The sequence below is a fragment of the Lepus europaeus genome, chromosome Y (assembly GCF_033115175.1).
Source record: "Lepus europaeus isolate LE1 chromosome Y, mLepTim1.pri, whole genome shotgun sequence".
Classification (NCBI taxonomy): domain Eukaryota; kingdom Metazoa; phylum Chordata; class Mammalia; order Lagomorpha; family Leporidae; genus Lepus; species Lepus europaeus.
The window spans coordinates 4,084,478-4,107,864 of NC_084851.1; the positions used below are offsets into that span (position 1 = coordinate 4,084,478).

At 37.3% G+C, this 23,387-nt stretch overlaps 1 protein-coding gene across 12 annotated transcripts in view; it reads left to right on the forward strand.

The window, feature by feature from the left end:
* The window catches only part of LOC133754237 (lysine-specific demethylase 6A-like), a 211,330-nt gene extending 199,819 nt beyond the window's left edge, over positions 1-11,511 (forward strand). For 2 of the 12 annotated variants that reach the window (XM_062184729.1, XM_062184735.1), the window contains 4 exons: positions 5,283-5,409; positions 7,595-7,765; positions 9,161-9,274; positions 9,860-11,509. In XM_062184729.1, the coding sequence (XP_062040713.1) occupies positions 5,283-5,409; positions 7,595-7,765; positions 9,161-9,256 (394 nt within the window). In that variant the 3' untranslated portion in view covers positions 9,257-9,274; positions 9,860-11,509. Of the gene's footprint in view, positions 1-5,282; positions 5,410-7,594; positions 7,766-9,160; positions 9,275-9,859 lie in introns of all 12 variants that reach the window. The other 10 variants (XM_062184734.1, XM_062184733.1, XM_062184731.1 and 7 more) reach the window with 8 other exon arrangements.
* Positions 11,512-23,387: the final 11,876 nt, after the last annotated feature.

A 23,387-nucleotide genomic window follows, 5' to 3' on the forward strand; every position in this document is an offset into this window, starting at 1 on the left:
GATGAGTTCCAGTAGTCTCTTAGTAGAGTTCTTTGGGTCCCCTAAATAAAGAATCATATCATCTGCAAAGAGGGATAGTTTGAGTTCTTCCTTCCCGATTTGTATCCCTTTAATTTCTTTTTCTTGCCTAATAGCTCTGGCTAAAACTTCCAGAACTATATTGAATAGCAGTGGTGAGAGTGGGCATCCCTGTCTGGTACCAGATCTCAGCGGAAATGCTTCCAACTTTTCCCCATTCAATAGGATGTTGGCCGTGGGTCTTTCATATATTGCTTTGATTGTATTGAGGAATGTTCCTTCCATACCCAGTTTGCTTAGAGTTTTCATCATGAAAGGGTGTTGTATTTTATCAAATGCTTTCTCTGCATCTCTTGAGAGAATCATATGGTTTTTCTTCTGCAGTCTGTTAATGTAGTGTATTACGTTGATTGTTTTGCGGACATTGAACCATCCTTGCATACCAGGGATAAATCCCACTTGGTCTGGGTGGATGATCTTTCTGATGTGTTGTTGCATTCTATTGGCCAGAATTTTATTGAGTATTTTTGCATCTATGTTCATCAGGGATATGGGTCTGTAATTCTCTTTCAATGCTGCATCTTTTTCCGGCTTAGGAATTAAGTTGATGCTGGCTTCATAGAAAGAATTTGGGAGGATTCCCTCTTTTTCAATTGTTCTGAATAGTTTGAGAAGAATTGGAGTTAGTTCTTCTTTAAATGTCTGGTAGAAATCAGCAGTGAATTCATCTGATCATGTGCTTTTCTTTGTTCGGAGGGCCTTTATTACTGTTTCAATTTCTGTGTCAGTTATGGGTCGGTTTAGGTTTTCTATGTCTTCCTGGTTCAATTTAGGTAGATTGTATGTGTATAGGAATCTATCCATTTCTGATAGATTTCCCTGTTTGCTGGCATACAAGTCCTTGTAGTAATCTCTGATGATTCTTTTTATTTCTGTGGCGTCTGTTGTTATGTTTCCATTTTCATCTCTGATCCTATTGATTTTGGTCTTTTCCCTTCTTTTTTTAGTGAGTTGGGCCAATGGGGTGTCAATTTTGTTTATTTTTTCAAAAAACCAGCTCCTCGTTTGGCTGATTTTTTGTAATGTTTTGTTGGATTCAATCCTGTTGATTTCTTCTTTGATTTTAATTATTTCCTTTCTTCTACTGGGTTTCACTTTGGTTTGCTGCAGATTTTCTAGATCCTTGAGATGACTTGAAAGCTCATCTATTTGGTGCCTCTTCAATTTCTTGATGTAGGCACCTATTGATATAAACTTTCCTCTTAACACTGCTTTTGTTGTATCCCATTAGTTTTTGTATGTTGTGCTGTTATCCTCATTTACTTCCAGAAAATTTTTGATTTCTCTTTTAATTTCTTCTATGACCCATTGTTCATTCAGGAGCATGTTGTTCAACCTCCATGTGTTTGCACGTGTTCTAGGGATTCCCGAGTTGCTAATTTTCAATTTCATTCCTTTGTGGTCTGAGAAGCTGCATGGTATGATTCTAATTCTTTTGAATTTGTTGAGACTTGCTTTATGGCCTAGTATGTGGTCAATGCTAGAGAAGGTTCCATGTACTGCTGAGAAGAATGTAAAGTCCTTAGATGTAGGATGAAATGTTCTGTAGATATCTGTTAGATCCATTGGGGCTATAGTGTCCTTGAAATCTACTGTCTCCTTGTTGATCTTCTGTCCTGATGATCTGTCTATCTCTGAGAGTGGAGTATTGAAGTCCCCCAGTACTATTGTATTGAGGTCTAAGTCTCCCTCTAAGTCCCTTAACAAGTCTTTTAAATAAGCTGGTGCCCTGTAATTAGGTGCATATACATTGATAATCGTTATCTCTTCCTGTTGAATGGATCCCTTAATCATTATATAGTGCCCCTCTTTGTCTCTCCTAACAGTTTTTGTGGTAAAGTTTATGTTGTCCGATACTAAGATGGCTACGCCCACTCTTTTTTCATTTCTGTTGGCATGTATATCTTTTTCCAGCCTTTCACTTTCAGCCTGTATGGATCATTATTGGATAGATGGGTTTCTTGTAAGCAGCAAAAAGATGGGTTTTGTTCCTTAACCCAATCAGCCAATCGGTGTCTTTTATCTGGATAGTTCAAGCGGTTAACATTCAATATAACTATTGAGAAGGAGTAAGTTTGCCCTGTCATTTGCCAAAGATACTTTCTAATATATGGTTTGAAATTCCTGTGATCTTTTGGTGTGAGGTTTCCTTCCTTTACCTTCTTTCATATTGGTGACCGTGTTTCTGTGTTTCTGTATGTAACACATCTTTAAGCATCTTTTGCAGGGCTGGACTAGTGGCAACAAATTCTTTCAATTTCTGTTTGCTGTGAAAGGTCTTTATTTCACCTTCATTCACAAATGAGAGCTTTCCAGGATAGAATATTCTGGGTTGGCAGTTTTTCTCTCTTAGTACCTGGGCTATGTCTCGCCATTCTCTCCTAGTTTGTAGGGTTTCTGAAGAGAAGTCAGATGTGAGTCTAATTGGAGATCCTCTGAGAGTAATCTGGCATTTCTCTCTTGCACATTTTAGGATCTTTTCTTTATGTTTCACTGTGGTGAATTTGATTATGACGTGTCGTGTTGAGGATCTCTTTTGGTCATGTTTATTAGGGGTTCTATGAGCTTCCTGTACTAGGATGTCTCTGTCCTTCTCCAAACCTGGGAAATTTTCTGCTAGTATCTCACTGAAAAGGCCTTCTAATCCTTTCTCCCTCTCCATGCCTTCAGGAACTCCTAGGACCCGGTTGTTAGGTTTTTTAATAGTATCCTGTAGATTCCCGACAATATTTTTTAGATTTCTGATTTCTTCTTCTTTTCTTTGGTTTGCCTGTTTCCTTTCCTGTTCTCTGTCTTCTAATTCCGATATTCTCTCTTCTGCTTCGCCCATTCTGTTTTTAAGGCTTTCTAATGCGTTTGTCATTTGATCTATTGAGTTCTTCATTTCATTGTGGTTTTTTGTTTCTCTCACAGTTTCCTGTTCTACTAGTTGTTTCATTTCATTTTGATTCCTCCTTAATATTTCATTTTCGCGATAGAGGTTTTCTATCTTGTCCATTAAGGATTTCTGTAGTTTAAGAATTTGTTTTTGAGAGCTTCTTAATGTTCTTACCAATTTTTTGAGATCCGCTTCTTGCATTTCTTCTATCTCATCATCTTCATAATCTTGGATTGGGGTGCCTTTTTCATTTGGGGGCATGAGAATGACTTCCTTGCTCTTGGTGCTTTGGTTTCTACGTTTGTTTGGCATCTTGAAGGTATGGCCAAAGACCTGTTTGGTTCTTCAGTGTTGCCTAGGCTAAAGAGTTTGTTTTTCTTATGTAAAGTGGTCCCTGCTCTTTGTCTTTCTGGGGTTTGTAAGGAGAGTGCAGAGAGGCTAGTGTCCCAGCTGGTTCCCCCTCCCCCCTTTTTTTTTTCTCTTCCAGTCAGCCTGGTGTAGTTCCCCTTCCCTCCGCGTGAGCTTGGACCACCGTCTAACCTTTGCGGCCAACGTCTCCGGTTACCTGTGCTTCCAGTGCCGGGGCTCAAATTTTGTGGGCGGGCTTCTGTAGCTGGGTTCGCTGTTTTCCCAACTCTAGTGGCCCCCGTGTCCGTGGCGCGGCTCAGTGCAGGTCGGGTCGGGTCGGCATGGCGCAACTGGGCGCTGCTAGGTGCGGCTCAGGGCGGCTCTGTGCGGCTCGGCAGGGCTCGGCAGGGCTTGGCATGGCTCAGCGCAGCGCGGTGTGGCTGTGGGCCACCTTCCTCGTAGGTCCTCCGTGTCACATCCACTAGGTCCGGAAGAGTTTCCTCTGCAGTTTTTTCCTCTGAGTCTCTTCTTAAGGGTACAGTAACTCCACCCTTGTTAAAATTTCTTTTCCCAAACTGTTGTGTGCGTCCTCACTCTTCCGCCATCTTGGCTCCCCCCTGAATTATGCATTTGTAAAATGATGATTTAGCAGGGGCACTGGCTTTTGTCCCCAAAGACTTTTCATTAAGCATCAGTGATTTTACTATTCTTCCACTAAAACTTCACCATAAATTTGATGTTTGTTCTTCAAGCTTAGTATATTTCATGCTACTCTTACAGGGACTCCAAAATGATAATTTTTACTTCTTACACATCCTATTCCAACATGTTACAAAAGTATGGGTTTATTTTAGAATATAAAAGGTTTTTTTTTAAAAGATTTATTCATTTATTTGAAAGAGTTACAGAGAGGCAGAGGCTGAAAGAGAGAGAGAGAGAGAAAGAGAGAGAGAGAGAGAGAGAGAGAGAGAGAGAGAGAGAGAGATAGAGAGAGAGGTCTTCCATCTGCTGGTTCACTTCTGAATTGGCCACCAAGGCCAGAGCTGTGCCAATCGAAAGCCAGGAGCCAAGAGCTTCTCCCATTTCTCCCACATGAGTGCAGGGGCCCAAGGAGTTGGGCCATCTTCTGCTTCCCCAGGCCATAGCAGAGAGCTGGATCTGAAGTGGAGTAGCTGGGACTTGAACCAGCACTGATAAGGGAAGCCAGCACTGCAGGCAGCAGCCCACTACTCACATTACTGTCTCCAGTATATGAAAATTTTAAATTTCTTTCAGAGAAATTAGTGCAAACTCTACACCTAAATAAACTTTTTTGGTGTGTGTATATAGATTTCTTGCTTTCTATAATATGAAAGTTGTAACTTTGAATTCACATCGTTTATTTCAAGGAAGAAGAAAGTGAGGAAAGTTCTGTCACTTAAAAATTAAGAATATGATAGATGTGTTGTAGATTAAGATTTTTTTTTTACATTCAAATATCAGTTTGCCTCAACTTTAAATGCTTTAGTATTGTCATTGTCAGCCCTGACATTACTTTCAGAAAACCAATTATCTTCAGAATGGACTTTAGAACCTAGATTGTCAAAGTTAATTCTCTGTTTTAAATAAAAATTATTTATTTGAAAGGCAGTTACAGGGAGGGAGAGACAAAGAAAGAGATCTATTTATTGGTTCATTCCTCAGATAGCCACAATGGCTGGGGTTTAGCCATGCTGAAATCAGGAGCCCAGAACTCTGTCACAGAATACTGACCCAAATACTTGGACATCTTCTGCTGCCTTCCCAGGCACATTAGGAGAGATGGGTTGGATGTTAAGCAGCAGAGATTCAAGTATCTATGGGATGCCAGCATTTCAGACTGCAGCTTTACCCCTTTTGCTCTGATGCCAACCTTCAAAGTTCTAATTGACATATCATTTATGCTTACAATATTTAGTATTTAATTGCTGTTACTGTTCTCCTCCCCTACCCCCAATAGGTATTGTCTTCTGAAAATTTTAAAGCAATGTCAGAGGTTGAGAGAAGCTCTTACGGCAGTCGGAAAACAGGTTATATGGCATGGGCGGAGAAGTGATGAACCAGCTCATTATTGTAGCATCTGTGAGGTAAGTAACTGTTTTTATTAAGGTTATTTTTTATTATTAATTTGCTTTTTTGCATAATGCTTTCTGTTGAAGTTAAATATTGTGGTTTGTCTCTTAAATTCTAATTTGATATTTTAATATTTTGCTAATTACATATATTAACCTAGAAGTATCTTCTTGCAGATGCAGTCATATAACATTTATTTAGCGAATGATAATCATTTAGATTTTGGGCTGGATACAACTTCTAATATGTTCACAAATGCCAACATAGTAGATTTTGCTTACTACATGTCACGTAGATCAGTATATGAAATCCTTTCAAATTAATTTCATAATGTTTTTATTGAGCGTATTTATTCTGAATCTTTAATGTTTAATAATCAAACATTTTAAACAGCCACATGATGCCACAATCGAAAATTCCATACCTGATCTCAGTTGATAGATTACAGCCACACAGACACACTAAAATTGTACAAAATCTTTTACTAGATCATGTGTATAAGATATATATGAAACATAAATGAATTTCATGTTTACATTTGGTTCTAATCCCCATGATATTTTATTATGTAAATGCGATTAATTCAGTATCCAAAATCTTTGGAACAGCAAAACACTGCTGGTTCTTGTAGAAGGTGCAGGAATAAAGATATTTTTGTTGAATTTACATTCTAGCTGGCTAAGAAATACAATCAACAGAGAGCTAGCATTGTGACATGGTGGGTTAGGCTGCCACCTGGGATATGGGCATCCCATATTGGCGCTGGTTCAAGTTCTGGGTGCTCCACTTTCAATCCACCTTATTGTAATGCACCTGGGAGGGTAGCAAAAAAAAAGAAAAATGATCCACAACTAACTGTGATGTGCATATATCCATGACCAGAGGCTTGACATATATCAAATTGATAGACAAACATTTAGGAAAAATGATTTTTCTTTTCATACTGGCCTAGGGCACACAGACCTATTAACATTTGAATCCTTAAATGAAGCGTTATATTTGAATTCCAAATTAAACTGCAAAATTGGAAGTTTATAAAATATTGTTAGATTTTGGGAACATTTAGGGCTGGAAAAAGAAGTAGCGTTTTCACTACTGGTAAATAAATTGCAAATTTTTGGAAGCCTGTCAGAGTGGGTTTTGTGTAGCCTAAAAATCATTTGATTGATTTTAAAGAATTATTTATTCTGCAGTAACTGAAATTATATTTATTCAGAGGTTATTGAATTTGTAGAAAGTTTTTTTATCAAAATATTAAATTAAGATACATTTTTAGACAGAACATGATAGAAATTGTTGAAAATTAAAGGACATAGTGATAGAAACCAAAAAACTAATGTTAGAAGTTAGTAAAATGGTCTTAAGGAACATTAATGAAGTGCCTAAGCTTGAAACGGGTCTTAAGAAGAAGAGTTCTTTTTAAAAAAAAATAGAAATAAAAAAGGAGACTTGAATTAAGAGTACATATAGTACAATCAACTCTATAGTTGACGAACTAGGCAAAGCTGAAAACTTAAATTTTTTATGCCACACCAATAGAGTGTTGTTGCTACCTATATCCATTGTAGAAAACTTTATGGACTCCAGAGTTTTGATGACATTGTTCACAGATAACTTGAGAAAATATTCTTTGAAAAATTTAAAGATGTCAGATTATCTCAGCTGAAAAATTGAATACCTTCAAATTTAGTTATTCAAGTTTTTAAACATTAAGCTCTATGATATGCCCTAAAGAAAAAAATGAATAAGGTACAGTCACTACCATTGTGGAGCTTAGTATGTGGGAAAATAAATTCCCACACATGCTGAATATTATGAATACTATCACAAGAAATAAAAGGCAAATAATGACAATTTTTTATCTGATTGTACATGTTACTTTTTGGTAAAATAAAAATAAGTTGACTTTTATCAAACTTTAAGTTAATCTTCAATAGTGTTTATAATCATTATTTAATTTTCATGAAGTCACTTTTTAAATTGACATTTTTGGCTTTAGGTATACTACAAAATAAGCATGGTGTTTCAAACCTACAACTATGTTTTCTTAATTTTATGTATTTGCACATGACCAAAAATCATTGCCCATTATTTCATTGTATTAAAATGGTATAATAAATTCATTTATCTCTATTTTATTAAAATGGTGTAATAAATTCATTTACCTCTATTCACTGTTTTTTCTCTTGTATAAAATAGGTGGAGGTGTTTAATCTACTTTTTGTCACTAACGAGAGCAATTCTCAAAAGACCTATGTGGTACATTGCCAAGACTGTGCGCGAAAAATAAGTGGAAATTTGGAAAATTTTGTGGTACTAGAACAGTACAAAATGGAGGACCTGATGCAAGTCTATGACCAGTTTACATTAGTAAGTCAGTTCATCTTATGAGTACATAGTTAGCTGGGTGGTGAAGCAACAGTTTTGATTTTGCTACCTGAAAATAGAAGTTAATAAGATTTAAGTTGGCCATTGGCTCAGTAGATGCTGCATAAAGGAAAGATGCATGTCCTCCCTCATGCTTCATATCAGTTTATATGAAATCCATGCATATTACTATTTTTGCTTCTTAATGACAGTGTTGCAAATAATGGTCAGAATAATCATATACATATATATATTTTTTTTGACAGGCAGAGTGGATAGTGAGAGAGACAGAGAGGAAGGTCTTCCTTTTTGCTGTTGGTTCACCCTCCAATGGCCGCTGAGGACGGCACATCTCACTGATCCGAAGCCAGGAGCCAGGTGCTTCTGCTGGTCTCCCATGAGGGTGCAGGGCCCAAGGACTTGGGCCATCCTCCACTGCCTTCCCAGGCCATAGCAGAGAGCTAGCCTGGAAGAGGGGCAACCAGGATAGAATCCGGCGCCCCAACCGGGACTAGAACCCAGTGTGCCGGCGCCGCAAGGCTGAGGATTAGCCTGTTAAGCCATGGCGCCGGCCAGAATAATCATATTTTTAAAGCTTGAACCGGCACCACGGCTCAATAGGCTAATCCTCGCCTACAGCGCCAGCACATCGGGTTCTAGTCCCGGTCGGGGCGCCGGATTCTGCCCCGGTTGCTCCTCTTCCAGTCCAGCTCTGTGCTATGGCCTGGGAGTGCAGTGGAGGATGGCCCAAGTCCTTGAGTCCCTGCACTTCATGGGAGACCAGGAGAAGCACCTGGCTCCTGGCTTCAGATAAGGGTGATGCGCCATCTGCAGTGCGCTGGCCACAGCGGCCATTGGAGGGTGAACCAACGGCAAAAAGGAAGACCTTTCTCTGTGTCTCTCTCCCACTGTCCACTCTGCCTGTCATAAAAAATAAAAAAGAAGCCGGCGCTGTGGCTTAACAGGCTAATCCTCCGCCTTGCGGCGCCGGCACACCGGGTTCTAGTCCCGGTCGGGGCACCGATCCTGTCCCAGTTGCCCCTCTTCCAGGCCAGCTCTCTGCTGTGGCTAGGGAGTGCAGTGGAGGATGGCCCAAGTGCTTGGGCCCTGCACCCCATGGGAGACCAGGAGAAGCACCTGGCTCCTGCCATCGGATCAGCGCGGTGCGCCGGCTGCAGTGCGCCTACTGCGGCGGCCATTGGAGGGTGAACCAATGGCAAAAAGGAAGACCTTTCTCTCTATCTCCCTCTACTGTCCACTCTGCCTGTCAAAAATTTAAAAAAATAATAAAATAAAATAAAATAAAATAAAATAAAAAAGAAAAGCTTGATGATCATTTAGAATAATGTTACAGCACGTATGCTATTTGACCTCGTAACTTTTTTTTTTTTTTGACAGGCAAAGTGGACAGTGAGAGAGAGAGAAAGAGAGAAAAGTCTTCCTTTTCCGTTGGTTCACACCCCAATGGCCGCTGCAGCCGGCGAACCATGCTGATCCGAAGCCAGGAGTCAGGTGCTTCTCCTGGTCTCCCATGTGGGTGCTGGGCCCTAGGACTTGTTCCCAGGCCACAGCAGAGAGCTGGACTGGAAGAGGGGCAACCGGGACAGAATCCGGCACCCCAATCAGGACTAGAACCTGGTGTGCTGGCGCTGCAGGCGGAGGATTAGCCTATTGAGCCGCGGCGCCGGCCGACCTCATAACTTTTATAATATGTTAGCTTATTTAATTCTTCTGTAGTGATTATTGGGAAAGATTTAACATTCATGAAAGAAAACTCATGTAAATTGCAGTTTCCATTTTTAAAAATATACTGTTTGAAATTCTGGCTTTCAGTGGTTCTGTGTTGTAATCACGGATAATGATTTTAATAAATAATGAACCACAGAAAAATGGACGTAATAGTAATTAAGAGTCTTAGAAACCTGGGTACAATGGAAATATTAAGTATCTCACTTAGCAAGCTAGAAATATTTGTTGTTTCTTTTGGATTTCCTTGATAGCCAGGCTGTTATTGTTTGGAAGCGTGAACTATAAAATGTTCTTAAGGATAAATATAGCAAAAATAAATAAATAACATACCTTATTTTTTATTTTTAGGTTCCTTCACTATCATCTTCTTCACCTTGATATAGTTCCGTGAATATTAAGTGAGACCTTTCTTCTTTTTAGGAAATAGCTACACTACCAGTTTTGTAGCTCTTTGATAAAACTGCTGACTCAAAAGATATGTCTATGCAACCTTCCAAGAACAGAGTGTCAAGCAACTGGAACAGGGAGAATACTGCTCTACTCCAAAACTAACAAAGCTGAAGCAGCTGTACTTAAAAAAAGGAAAAATAATAACCTTATGTTTGTGTATATCTGACAAAATTGTCACTGTTACACGGACAGCTGACTTGAAGACGATTTGACTTGCATCTATATTATACCTCTCCAAAATTTTCCTGGGGAGCGACTGGGTGACAATACTGTTCAAGCTGTTCTCCAGCTTTCTTTTTTTTTTTTTTTTTTTTTTTGGTAAATATAAGTGTGGAAGTTTTTCATTATTTTGTGTTTTTCTATATTGTTTTGAGGCCATAATGATTACAATTGTGATTTCAAATAAATTTTTAAAAAACTAATGGCCGAGACACAAAGATAATGGATTGCACACAAACTAAGGAATAAACTTCAAATTTGTGATTTGGTTTCTAGTCTTGATACAGATTTCCACTATTTATAAATACATATTTATTGCTTGAAAATGCTTGTGAATGGAATGTTAATTTTTTTAGACTTACTTGCCATAAGATACTAAGGAGTTCTGTAATTTTAAACAATACTCCTAGTACATTTTCTATATGTAAGTAAAATTATTTAGCTTCTTTTGGAAATTTTTATTAGATTTGTTTAATTTTTAAAGGGTTTTCCACTGATGTGTCTTAAAAAGACTCCCTGTAAAGACCCAGTTTTTGTTAATTTTCAAATTTAATGATTATATGTATTTTATATATGTGTATATACACACATATGTATAATATATATATAGAAATCTCAACATAAAATTATATAAATGTGGGCATTTTTAATTTTTTACATTTATGATAGTTTTGGGGTACCTCCTGTGAAATATTGCTTACAAAAGGATGCTATTTTTAAAGTATATGTCTTTTTTTCTGATTTATTAAGTTACATTACTGGAGTAATAGCCAATAAATATTTGCTTAGAAAATTATTTTATAATTGTAGAAAACAAGTGGTGAGTGAAATGAAAATTTTAAACGTAACATAGATTTGATAAATCTTGTTCCTCATTCAGTTTTTTATTATAAAGTATTAAAAGTGATGACCTTAATATTAGAAACAAATATTTTGAGGGACTTGCAGATGACTTTGAAATTCCATACTCTGCTGTTGTATGCATAATTTGGGATAGTAAAGGGAGTTTAAAATTTCCTCTCACAAGTTAATTTTAACATAGGTACTTAAAAATACCTTTATTCATATGAACAACAATTTTAATTTAACAGTATTATTCCATTTGGATTTTCTATTTCTATAGTTGCTGAAAGATTTGAACTATATTTTTGTTCTACCACATAATTGTTTCTAAGAGTTTTCTAGGTTGTGCTTGTGAAGAATCGTAAGATGACATAAATGAAGTTAATGTAAATTTTGAGAGAACTTCTTATTCTGTATAATGGTATATTTTGGAAGCTGCGTCATTGAATAACATTTTCCAAACAGTTTTGGAGTATTTTGGCCTTTTAAGACAAAAAGCATTGTGAGTAAAAAGAAAGCTTTTTTAAAAAAAATTATTTATTTGAAAGGCAGAGAGAAAGAACTAGTTCTTGTAATTCACTCCCAAATACCAATAACAGTTGGCTGGGCCAGTCCAAAACCAAGCCAGGAGTTCAGCTGACATCTCAGGTGGGTACCAGTTGATTTATTGGTGCTACTTCCTAGAGTTTATATTCATAGGAAGCAGAGTCAGGATTGAAACCAAGGTGCTCTGATAAAAGATGCAGGTTTCCCAAGGCGTTTGCTAACCTCTGTGCCATATGCCAGTTGCACATGGTGACATTTTGTTACATTAGGTAGTACCTGGATTACCAGAAATGAAAACATGCATGTAGTTGCTGAAAGAAATAATGGAAATTACTAATTACAACTACTCCTAGATATTTTAAATGGTAGTATTTTTCTGATTGGAGCTGAGGAAGAGGCATGACAGGTAAAATCTTTCTCTCCAAAAATAAGAGTTAATGCCAAGACAAATATTTCCCAACAAATTTGCAATCCACTCAATAAGAAGCATAAACAATTAAAAAATTCTAATGCCACACCTAAATTTTTTTAAACTACTCTGTTTTTTTTTTTTTTTAACTTTTATTTAATGAACATAAATTTCCAAAGTACAGCTTATGGGTTACAATGGCTTCCCCCTCCCAAAACTTCCCTCCCACCCGCAACCCTCCCCTTTCCCGCTCCCTCTCCCCTTCCAATCACATCATTATTCATTTTCAATTCTCTTTATATACAGAAGATCAGTTTAGTATGTATTAGGTAACGATTTCAACAGTTTGCCCCCATATAGCAAAACAAAGTGGAAAGAACAAAAAAAATACTCTTGGAGTACTAGTTATAGCATTAAATAAGAATGTACAGCACATTAAAGACAGAGATCCTACATAATATTTTTTAAAAATTAATTAATTTTCTATGCCATTTCCAATTTAACACCAGGTTTTTTTTTTTTTTTCATTTCCAATTATCTTTATATACAGAAGATCGATTCAGTATATAATTAGTAAAGATCACATCAGTTTGTACCCACGCAGAAACACAAAGTGTAAAAATACTGTTTCAGTACTAGTTATAGCATCACTGCACATTAGATAACACATTAAGGACAGATCCCACATGGGATGTAGGTACACAGTGACTCCTGTTGCTGACTTAACAATTTGACACTCCTGTTCATGGCGTCAGTAATCTCCCTAGGCTCTAGTCATGAGTTGCCAGGGCTATGGAAGCCTTTAGAGTTCGCTGACTTTGATCTTATTCCGATAGGGTCACAGACAAAGTGGAAGTTCTCTCCTCCCTTCAGAGAAAGGTACCTCCTTCTTTGATGGCCCCGTTCTTTCCACTGGGATCTCACTTGCAGAGATCTTTCATTTAGGTCTTCTCTTTTTTTTCTCTTTTCCATGGTATCTTGGCTTTCCAGGCCTACAATACTCTCATGGGGTCTTGAGCCAGATCCGAATGCCTTAAGGGCTGATTCTGAGGCCAGAGTGTTGTTTAGGACATCTGCCATTCTATGAGTCTGCTGTGTATCCCATTTCCCATGTTGGATCTTTCTCTCCATTTTTGATTCTTTCATTTAGTATTAGCAGGCACTTGTCTTGTTTGTGTGATCCCTTTGATTCTTAGACCTATCCGAGCCATCAGTTGTGAACTGAAATTAATCACTTGGACTAGTGAGATGGCATTGGTACATGCCACCTTGATGGGATTGTATTAGAATGCCCTGGTACATTTCTAACTCCACCATTTGGGTCAAGTCTGATTGTGCATGTCCCAAATTGTACATCTCCTCCCTTTCTTTTTCCACTATTAAATTTAACAGGGATCACTTTTCAGTTAAAATTTAAACACCTAAGAATAATTGTGTGTTAATCACAGAGTTCAACCACTGGTACTAGAACAACAACAACAACAAATACTAAAAAGGATAAAGTATTACATTGTATATCTAAAGTCAGGACAGGAGCTGATCAGGTCATTGTTTCTTATAGTGTCCATTTCACTTCCACAGGTTTCCCCTTTGGTGCTCAGTCGTCGCGGATCAGGGAAAACAAATGATATTTGTCTCTTTGGGACTGGCTTAATTCACTCAGCATGATGTTTTCCAGATTCCTCCATCTTGTTGCAAATGACTTGGTTTCGTTGTTCCTTTCTGCTGTATAGCATTCTATGGAATACATGTCCCATAATTTCTTTATCCAGTCTACTGTTGATGGGCATTTGGGTTGGTTCCAGGTCTTAGCTATTGTGAATTGAGCTGCAATAAACATTAATGTGCAGATGGCTTTTTTATTAGCCAAATTAATTTCCTTTGGGTAAATTCCAAGGAGTGGGATGGCTGGGTTGTATGGTAGGGTTATGTTCAGGTTTCTGAGGAATCTCCAGACCGACTTCCATAGTGGCTTAACCAGTTTGCATTCCCACCAACAGTGGGTTAGTGTCCCTTTTTCCCCACATCCTCTCCAGCATCTGTTGTTGGTAGATTTCTGATTGCGATCCTTTCCAACCGGGGTGAGGTGAAACCTCATTGTGGTTTTGATTTGCATTTCTCTGATGGCTAGTGATCTTGAACATTTTTTCATGTGTCTGTTGGCCATTTGGATTTCCTCTTTTGAAAAATGTCTAATGAGGTCCTTGGCCATCCTTTAGGTGGGTTGTTTGTTCTGTTGTGGAGTTTCTTGATTTCCTTGTAGATTCTGGTTATCAACCCTTTATCTGTAGCATAGTTTGCAAATATTTTTTCCCATTCTGATGATTGCCTCCTCAGTTTCCTGACTATTTCTTTTGAAGTACAGAAACTTCTCAATTTGATGCAATTCCAAATGTTAATTTTGGTTTTGACTGCCTGTGTTGTTGGAGTATTTTCCAAGAAGTCTTTGCCTGTGCCTATATCTTGCAGGGTTTCTCTAATGCTCTCTAATAATTTGATGGTCTCGGGTGGTAGATTTAAGTCTTTAATCCACGTTGAGTGAATTTTTGTGTAAGGTGAAAGGTATGGGTCTTGCTTCAAGCTTCTGCACGTGGAAATCCAATTTTCCCAGCACCATTTCTTGAATAGGCTGTCCTTATTCCAGGGATTAGTTTTGAATATTTGATCAAATATAAGTTGGCTGTAGATGTTTGGATTGATTTCTGGTGTTTCTATTCTGTTTCATTGGTCTCTCCATCTGTTTCTGTACCAGTACCATGCTGTTTTGATAACAACTGCCCTGTAGTATGCCCTGAAATCTGGTATTGTGATGCCTCCGGCTTTGTTTTTGTTGTACAAGATTGCTTTGGCTATTCGAGGTCTTCTGTGTCTCCATATGAATTTCAGTATTATTTTTTCCAGATCTGAGCAGAATGTCTTTGGTATCTTGATTGGTATTGCATTGAATGTATAAATTGCTTTTGGGAGAATAGACATTTTGATGATATTGATTCTTCCAATCCATGAGCATGGAAGATTTCTCCATTTTTTGGTATCCTCTTCTATTTCTTTCTTTAAGGTTTTGTAGTTTTCATCGTAGAGATCTTTAACGTCCTTGGTTAAGTTTATTCCAAGGTATTTGATTGTTTTTGTAGCTATTGTGAATGGGATTGATTTTAGAAGTTCTTCCTCAGCCGTGGCATTGTCTGTGTATACAAAGGCTGTTGACTTTTCTGCATTGATTTTATATCCTGCTAGTTTGCCAAACTCTTCGATGAGTTCCAGTAGTCTCTTAGTAGAGTTCTTTGGGTCCCCTAAATAAAGAATCATATCATCTGCAAAGAGGGATAGTTTGAGTTCTTCCTTCCCGATTTGTATCCCTTTAATTTCTTTTTCTTGCCTAATAGCTCTGGCTAAAACTTCCAGAACTATATTGAATAGCAGTGGTGAGAGTGGGCATCCCTGTCTGGTACCAGATCTCAGCGGAAATGCTTCCAACTTTTCCCCATTCAATAGGATGTTGGCCGTGGGTCTTTCATATATTGCTTTGATTGTATTGAGGAATGTTCCTTTTATACCCAGTTTGCTTAGAGTTTTCATCATGAAAGGGTGTTGTATTTTATCAAATGCTTTCTCTGCATCTATTGAGAGAATCATATGGTTTTTCTTCTGCAGTCTGTTAATGTAGTGTATTACGTTGATTGTTTGCGAACGTTGAACCATCCCTGCATACCAGGGATAAATCCCACTTGGTCTGGTGGATGATTTTTCTGATGTGTTGTTGCATTCTATTGGCCAGAATTTTATTGAGGATTTTTGCATCTATGTTCATCAGGTATATATGTCTGTAATTCTCTTTCAATGCTGCATCTTTTTCCGGCTTAGGAATTAAGTTGATGCTGGCTTCAAAGAAGAATTTGGGAGGATTCCCTCTTTTTCAATTGTTCTGAATAGTTTGAGAAGAATTGGAGTTAGTTCTTCTCTAAATGTCTGGTAGAATTCAGCCATGAATCCATCTGGTGCTAGGCTTTTCTTTGTTCGGAGTGCCTTGATTACTGTTTCAATTTCTGTGTCAGTTATGGGTCTGTTTAGGTTTTCTACGTCTCCCTGGCTCAATTGAGGTAGGTTGTATGTGTCCAAGAATCTGTCCATTTCTGATAGATTTCCCTGTTTGCTGGTATAGAACTCTTTGTAGTAATTTCTGATGATTCTTTTTATTTCTGTGGTGTCTGTTGTTACGTTTCCCTTTTCATCTCTGATCCTATTGATTTGGGTCTTTTCTTTTTTTAGTGAGTTGGGCCAATGGGGTGTCAATTTTGTTTATTTTTTCAAAAAACCAGCTCCTCGTTTGGCTGATTTTTTGTAATGTTTTGTTGGATTCAATCCTGTTGATTTCTTCTTTGATTTTAATTATTTCTCTTCTCCTTCTGGATTTGGGTTTGGTTTGCTGCAGATTTTCTAGATCCTTGAGATTTCTTGAAAGCTCATCTATTTGGTGCCTTTCCAATTTCTTGATGTAGGCACCTATTGATATAATCTTTCCTCTTAACACTGCTTTTGTTGTATCCCATTAGTTTTTGTATGTTGTGCTGTTATCCTCATTTACTTCCAGAGAATTTTTGATTTCTCTTTTAATTTCTTCTATGATCCATTGTTCATTCAGGAGCATGTTGTTCAACCTCCATGTGTTTGCACGTGTTCTAGGGATTCCCGAGTTGCTAATTTCCAATTTCATTCCTTTGTGGTCTGAGAAGCTGCATAGTATGATTCTAATTCTTTTGAATTTGCTGAGACTTGCTTTATGGCCTAGTATGTGGTCAATCCTAGAGAAGGTTCCATGTACTGCTGAGAAGAATGTAAAGTCCTTAGATGTTTGGTGAAATGTTCTGTAGATATCTGTTAGATCCATTTGGGCTATAGTGTCATTTAAATCTACTGTCTCCTAGTTGATTTTCTGTCCTGTTGATGTGTCTATCTCTGAGAGTGGAGTATTGAAGTCCCCCAGTACTATTGTATTGGGTCTAAGTCTCCCTTTAAGTCCCTTAACAAGTCTTTTAAATAAGCTGGTGCCCTGTAATATGGTGCATATACTTTGATAATCATTATATCTTCCTGTTGAATGGATCCCTTAATCATTATATAGTGCTCCTCTTTGTCTCTCCTGACAGTTTTTATGTTAAAGTTTATGTTGTCCGATATTAAGATGGCTACGCCTGCTCTTTTTCATTTCTGTTGGCGTGGTATATATTTTTCCAGTCTTTCACTTTCAGTCTGTATGCATCATTGTTGGAAAGATGAGTTTCTTGTAAGCAGCAAAAGGATGGGTTTTGTTCTTTAACCCAATCAGCCAATCGGTGTCTTTTAACTGGATAGTTCAAGCGGTTAACATTCAATATAACTATTGAGAAGGAGTAAGTTTGCCCTGTCATTTGCCAAAGATTTTTTCTAATATATGGTTTGAGACTCCTGTGATCTTTTGCTGTGAGGTTTCCTTCCTTTACCTTCTTTCATATTGGTTACTGTGTTTCTGTGTTTCTGTATGTAACACATCTTTAAGCATCTTTTGCAGGGCTGGACGAGTGGTGACAAATTCTTTCAAGTTCTGTTTGCTGTGAAAGGTCTTTATTTCACCTTCATTCACAAATGAGAGCTTTGCAGGATATAATATTCTGGGCTGGCAGTTTTTCTCTCTTAGTACCTGGGCTATATCTCGCCATTCTCTCCTATCTTGTAGGGTTTCTGATGAGAAGTCAGTTGTGAGTCTAATTGGAGATCCTCTAAGAGTAATCCGGCATTTCTCTCTTGCACATTTTAGGATCTTTTCTTTGTGTTTCACTGGGGTGAGATTGATTACGACGTTCGTGGTGAGGATCTCTTTTGATCATGTTTATTAGGGGTTCTATGAGCTTCCTGTACTAGGATGTCTCTGTCCTTCTCCAAACCTGGGAAATTTTCTGCTAGTATCTCACTAAAAAGGCCTTCTAATCGTTTCTGCCTCTCCATGCCTTCAGGAACTCCTAGAACCTGAATGTTGGGTTTTTTAAGAGTATCCTGTAGATTCCTGACAGTATTTTTTAGATTTCTGATTTCTTCTTCTTTTCTTTGTTTTGACTGTTTCCTTTCCTGTTCTCTGTCTTCTAATTCCGATATTCTCTCTTCTGCCTCACCCATTCTGTTTTTAAGGCTTTCTATTGTGTTTGTCATTTGATCTATTGAGTTCTTCATTTCATTGTGGTTTTTTGTCACTCTCACAGTTTCCTGTTCTACTAGTTGTTTCATTTCATTTTGATTCCTCCTTAATATTTCATTTTCATGAGAGAGATTTTCTATTTTGTCCATTAAGGATTTCTGTAGTTCAAGAATTTGTTTTTGAGAACTTCTTAATGTCCTTATCAATTTTTTGAGATCTGCTTCTTTAATTTCCTCTATCTCTTCATCTTCATAATCTTGCATTGTGGTGTCTTTTTCATTTGGAGGTATCTTATTCTTCCTTGCTCTCTTTACCTCGGCATCTACGTTTGTTGTTTGGCATGTTGGAGATAATTTATGTTTTTTTTGTTTTGTTTTGTTTTTTGTTTTTTTGCTGTGGTGTTTTTTTTTTTTTTGTTATACTATGCCTCTAAGTGGGCTGTTTGCTTTGATGGATCCTTAGGGGCTGTGATGGATGTGGCCAGAGAGCTCTGCTTGATTCTTCAGGTTTAAGGCTGTGCAAAAAGCGACTCACCCACATTGTTCTCTCCCTTTCTCCTTGCTGGATCGCTCTCTCTCTCTCTCTCTCTCTTTATTTTTTTTGACTCAGTTGGGAAGTAATCCCGAATGGCTGAGTGAAATTGAGGGTATTTGAAATCTGGCCTGTGAGTATTCATTTGATCTACCCATGGGACCACACAAAGAGTTTATGCAGCCCTCAATGTGTTCTCAAGTTTCACCAAATTCCAAAGTTACTGAGTTTGTGGCTGTGCTTTAGATATGTATAATGGCTCCTGCTCTTTGTTTTGCTCTGTGAGTGAATAGAGGCCTCTGCTTTTCCCCCACAATGTCTCAGGTTTCTGCTGTCTTTGTCTTACCTCCCTCCCGTTCCCGCACTGGCGAGATTCTGCGGCTCCTCTCCCGCAGTTGAGTTTCCACGCGGTGGGCTCCCTGCAGGTCCTCTGTGTCACATCCACTAGATCCGGAAGCATTTCCTCTGCAGTTTTTTTCTTGAGTCTTTTCCTGAGGCAACAGTAATTCCACTTTTATGAAACTTTATTTTCCCAAACTACAGTGCAGGTCCTCACTATCTGCCATCTTGGCTCCGCCCCCCACTACTCTGTTTTGAATTACTGTTAACAAAATTTTTTGTCCCACCTTTTTTTTTTTTTTAACTTTTATTTAATGAATATAAATTTCCAGTGTACAGCTTATGGATTACAATGGCTTCCCCCTCCCAAAACTTCCCTCCCACCCGCAACCCTCCCCTCTCCCGCTCCCTCTCCCCTTCCATTTGCATCAAGATTCATTTTCAATTCTCTTTATATACAGAAGATCAATTTAGTATAAAGATTTCAACAGTTTGCACCCACATAGAAACACAAAGTGAAACATACTGTTTGTGTACTAGTTATAGCATTAAATCAAAATGTACAGCACATTAAGGACAGAGATCCCACATGAGGAGCAAGTTCACAGTGGCTCCTTTTGTTGACCCAACAAATTGACACTCTAGTTTATTGCGCCAGTAACCATCCTAGGCTGTCATCATGAGTTGCCAAGTCTATGGAAGCCTTCCAAGTTTGCGGACTCTGATCATATTTAGTTTGTTCCACCCTTTTCATGATGGAAATGTCAAGATTAATAGAGGCCGAAATTACTGAATTTGCCTTTATGAATACAAATTTGGGTTGTATGTTAATGATAATAGTTTTCAGAAACATTTTTAAAGGGATACAGATCTGGAAAAGAAAATATAGCATCTTGTAAGAAATATATCGAATTATATCTAATTTATCCTGTCCTACCTATCTTTTGTTTCATCAATTTATCATCCTTTATAGATTACAGTTTTAGGTTTTTAAATGAATAGATTAGAATTTTTTCATGCTAGAAATGTGAAACATCTAAGGTACGTTTCAATTAGATAGATTTGTATCACAGCACATACATTATTTAGTAAAATAAGTAATTCACAAATAGCATAAAATAACCAATTTTTTTCCATAAACAAAGTAGGAGCTAAATGGAGAACACATCCATATTTTCTTTTTTCTTTGTTAGAAAACATGAACTTTTAGTTAATATTAGTTTGCATTTTTGTGATGAATATGTATTTTAAACTTGCTTATTCCATTTGCTACAATACATCTAACCTGCATTTTAATACAGAACCTAATTCAGTGTTCCAATGTAGCACATTGCAAAGTAGGAATTCCAGATAATAGTATTTGATCCATTGAAGTTTATGATCAGGTAACTTGAATTCAATATAAATGAAATGAAGAGTTCTTCTTTAGAGCTTTCTGTGTAGATTTAAATTACTATTTAATCTTTAAGTTGCTGTGATACATATTTTCAATTTGAAGGCATTATCTTTTTTTTTATTTAACTTTTATTTAATGAATATAAATTTCCAAAGTACAGCTTATGGGTTACAATGGCTTCCCCCTCCCAAAACTTCCCTCCCACCCACAACCCTCCCCTTTCCCGCTCCCTCTCCCCTTCATTCACATCATGATTCATTTTCAATTCTCTTTATATACAAAAGATCAGTTTAGTATCTATTAGGTAACGATTTCAACAGTTTGCCCCCATATAGCAACACAAAGTGGAAAAAAAAATACTGTTGGAGTACTAGTTATAGCATTAAATAAGAGTGTACAGCACATTAAGGACAGAGATCCTACATAATATTTTTTAAAAAATTAATTAATTTTCTATGCCGTTTCCAATTTAACACCAGGGTTTTTTTTTTTTTCATTTCCAATTATCTTTATATACAGAAGATTGATTCAGTATATAATTAGTAAAGATCTCATCAGTTTGTACCCACACAGAAACACAAAGTGTAAAAATACTATTTCAGTACTAGTTATAGCATCACTGCACATTAGACAACACATCAAGGAGAGATCCTAGATGGGATGTAAGTACACAGTGACTTCTGTTGCTGACTTAACAATTTGACACTCCTGTTCATGGCGTCAGTAATCTCCCTAGGCTCTAGTCATGAGTTGCCAGGGCTATGGAAGCCTTTAGAGTTTGCTGACTTTGATCTTATTCAGACAGGGCCATAGTCAAAGTGGAAGTTCTCTCCTCCCTTCAGAGAAAGGTACCTCCTTCTTTGATGGCCCCGTTCTTTCCACTGGGATCTCACTCACAGAGATCTTTCATTTAGGTCTTCTTCTTTTTTTTCTTTTCCATGGTATCTTGGCTTTCCATGAAGGCATTATCTTATATACCTTCTTCTAAAAACCAAATTTGGATGTGATTCAAATGTGCCTTGTTCCTTTCATATGTATATGTCAAAGGGGAGATTTATGATGAATGCTTTTGGAGCTTGCATTCAAAGATGGGTCAAGTTAATCTATTTCTCTTTCCTCTCTGTATATAAATACTAAGGCATTGAGTGAGTTAAGAGAAGGCTTAAAATATCCTAAGTCAAGTTAAACTTACAACTGTACAAGCAACTAGTGATTAAGATATTGACTGGTTTTAAATGAAAGAATTGTTAATTTGCAGTTTTCCTTTTGAACATATTCCATTTGTTCTTTGTAACAAAAGTCTGAGGGAGGTATTTCTGGGAGGGAAGAAATGCTTTGGGTTTGAACACTTATGCTCTGCAAAGGAAGTGAGGGACAAAGAGTTTGGAAATATGGAGTAAAATTTTAGGCCATATTGTCTTTAAAAAAAAACCCATTTTATTAATTTATTTGAAACTCAGAGTTTAGAGAGAGAGGGAGAGACAATTATCTGCCATCTTCTGGTTCACTTTGTTGTTGGCCTCAGAGCCAGACCAAAGCGAGGAGCCAGGAACTTCTTCCAGATCTCCAGTTGGGTGAAGAGACCGAAGCACTGGGATTATTTTCTGCTGCTTCCCCCAGGCCATTAGTGGAGAGCTGGATCAGAAATGGAGCATCCATTTCGTGAATCTATCCTCATTTTGGATGCTGACTTCTCAGGGGGCAGCTTTCTCTACTCTGCCACAGTGCTAGCCACTAATTGTCTCTGATGGAAAGGATTGGTTTCTTCAAATTCTTTATAGATTTATTTACTTATTTTGAAATTAAAATATATGAGACAGAGACTCAATTTTTAAATTTTGTTTCTACATTGATTGGTTTATTTTTAAGGCAGAATTATGGATATAGATGGAGAGGGAGAGAGGTCTCCCACTGCTGGCTCACTTTTCAAATGGTCACAAGAACTGGGCCTGGGCAAGGCTGAAGCTAGTAGCATGTTACCAGTGTAGGTGGCAGGGGCCCAGGCACAGAGACCATCATCTTCTCAGGGACAGCAAGGACCTGGATCTGAAACATCCAGATGATATTTTACTTTGGTATTAAATGCTTTCCAATTTGTCACACTAAAGTGTGACTCAACTATATCTGCCATATACTGTGTACTTAGAAAAGGATTATATAAGGGACTATCCCAAACATTTTCCCATTTAATCTTCATCAGGTATCTCTATGGAAGATGCTGTTTTGTCTTTGTGTTTTGGGTGGAGAGGTGAAGTTTTACATTTGAGCTGCTTACAGAATCAGTAGTCTTTACCTCCCACAAAAGGATATTAGAATTGAAAAAGTTACAGAGGCTTTATATCTGAAGAATCTTTTCATTATAGTGACTAACTTGAATAGACTATAATTAGGATAAATGTATTAATATTTTGATTTCATTAAACTTTATTTTTTACATGTTGTAATTCATATATAATTGGAAGACAATAATACAAAGTTACTTTCTTCTTTTCCAGTGTTAACATCCTATAAAACAATTTTGCTTTACTGTAACAAAATGATAAAATATTTCAGGACATATCTTTACCTTGATTTGGATATTAAACTGTGTGTACTTATAATGAAACATCACAAAATATAAGACTACTATATATAGTAGTCTTATATATATATACATATATATATGTATATATATATATACACATTCTGGATCTTAATAAAAGTACCAACAAAACAAAGCTCTATCACATCACCCTCACCAGCTCCTAACCTCTAGCAATATATTGATAAGTGCTCCATTTCTGTAATTCTGTCATTTCAGAAATGTTTTATGGAGAGATTTATGAAGCAAATAACCTATGGGTCTGAGCTTATTTTTATAAAACAATTATTTGGAGAGGTATTCATGTTTGTTTGTTTGTTTTTTTAGCAGCAGCTATTGTAGAAATGTGCTACCATTTATTTTGGCACTTCTGTGGTCTGAATGTTTGTGCTC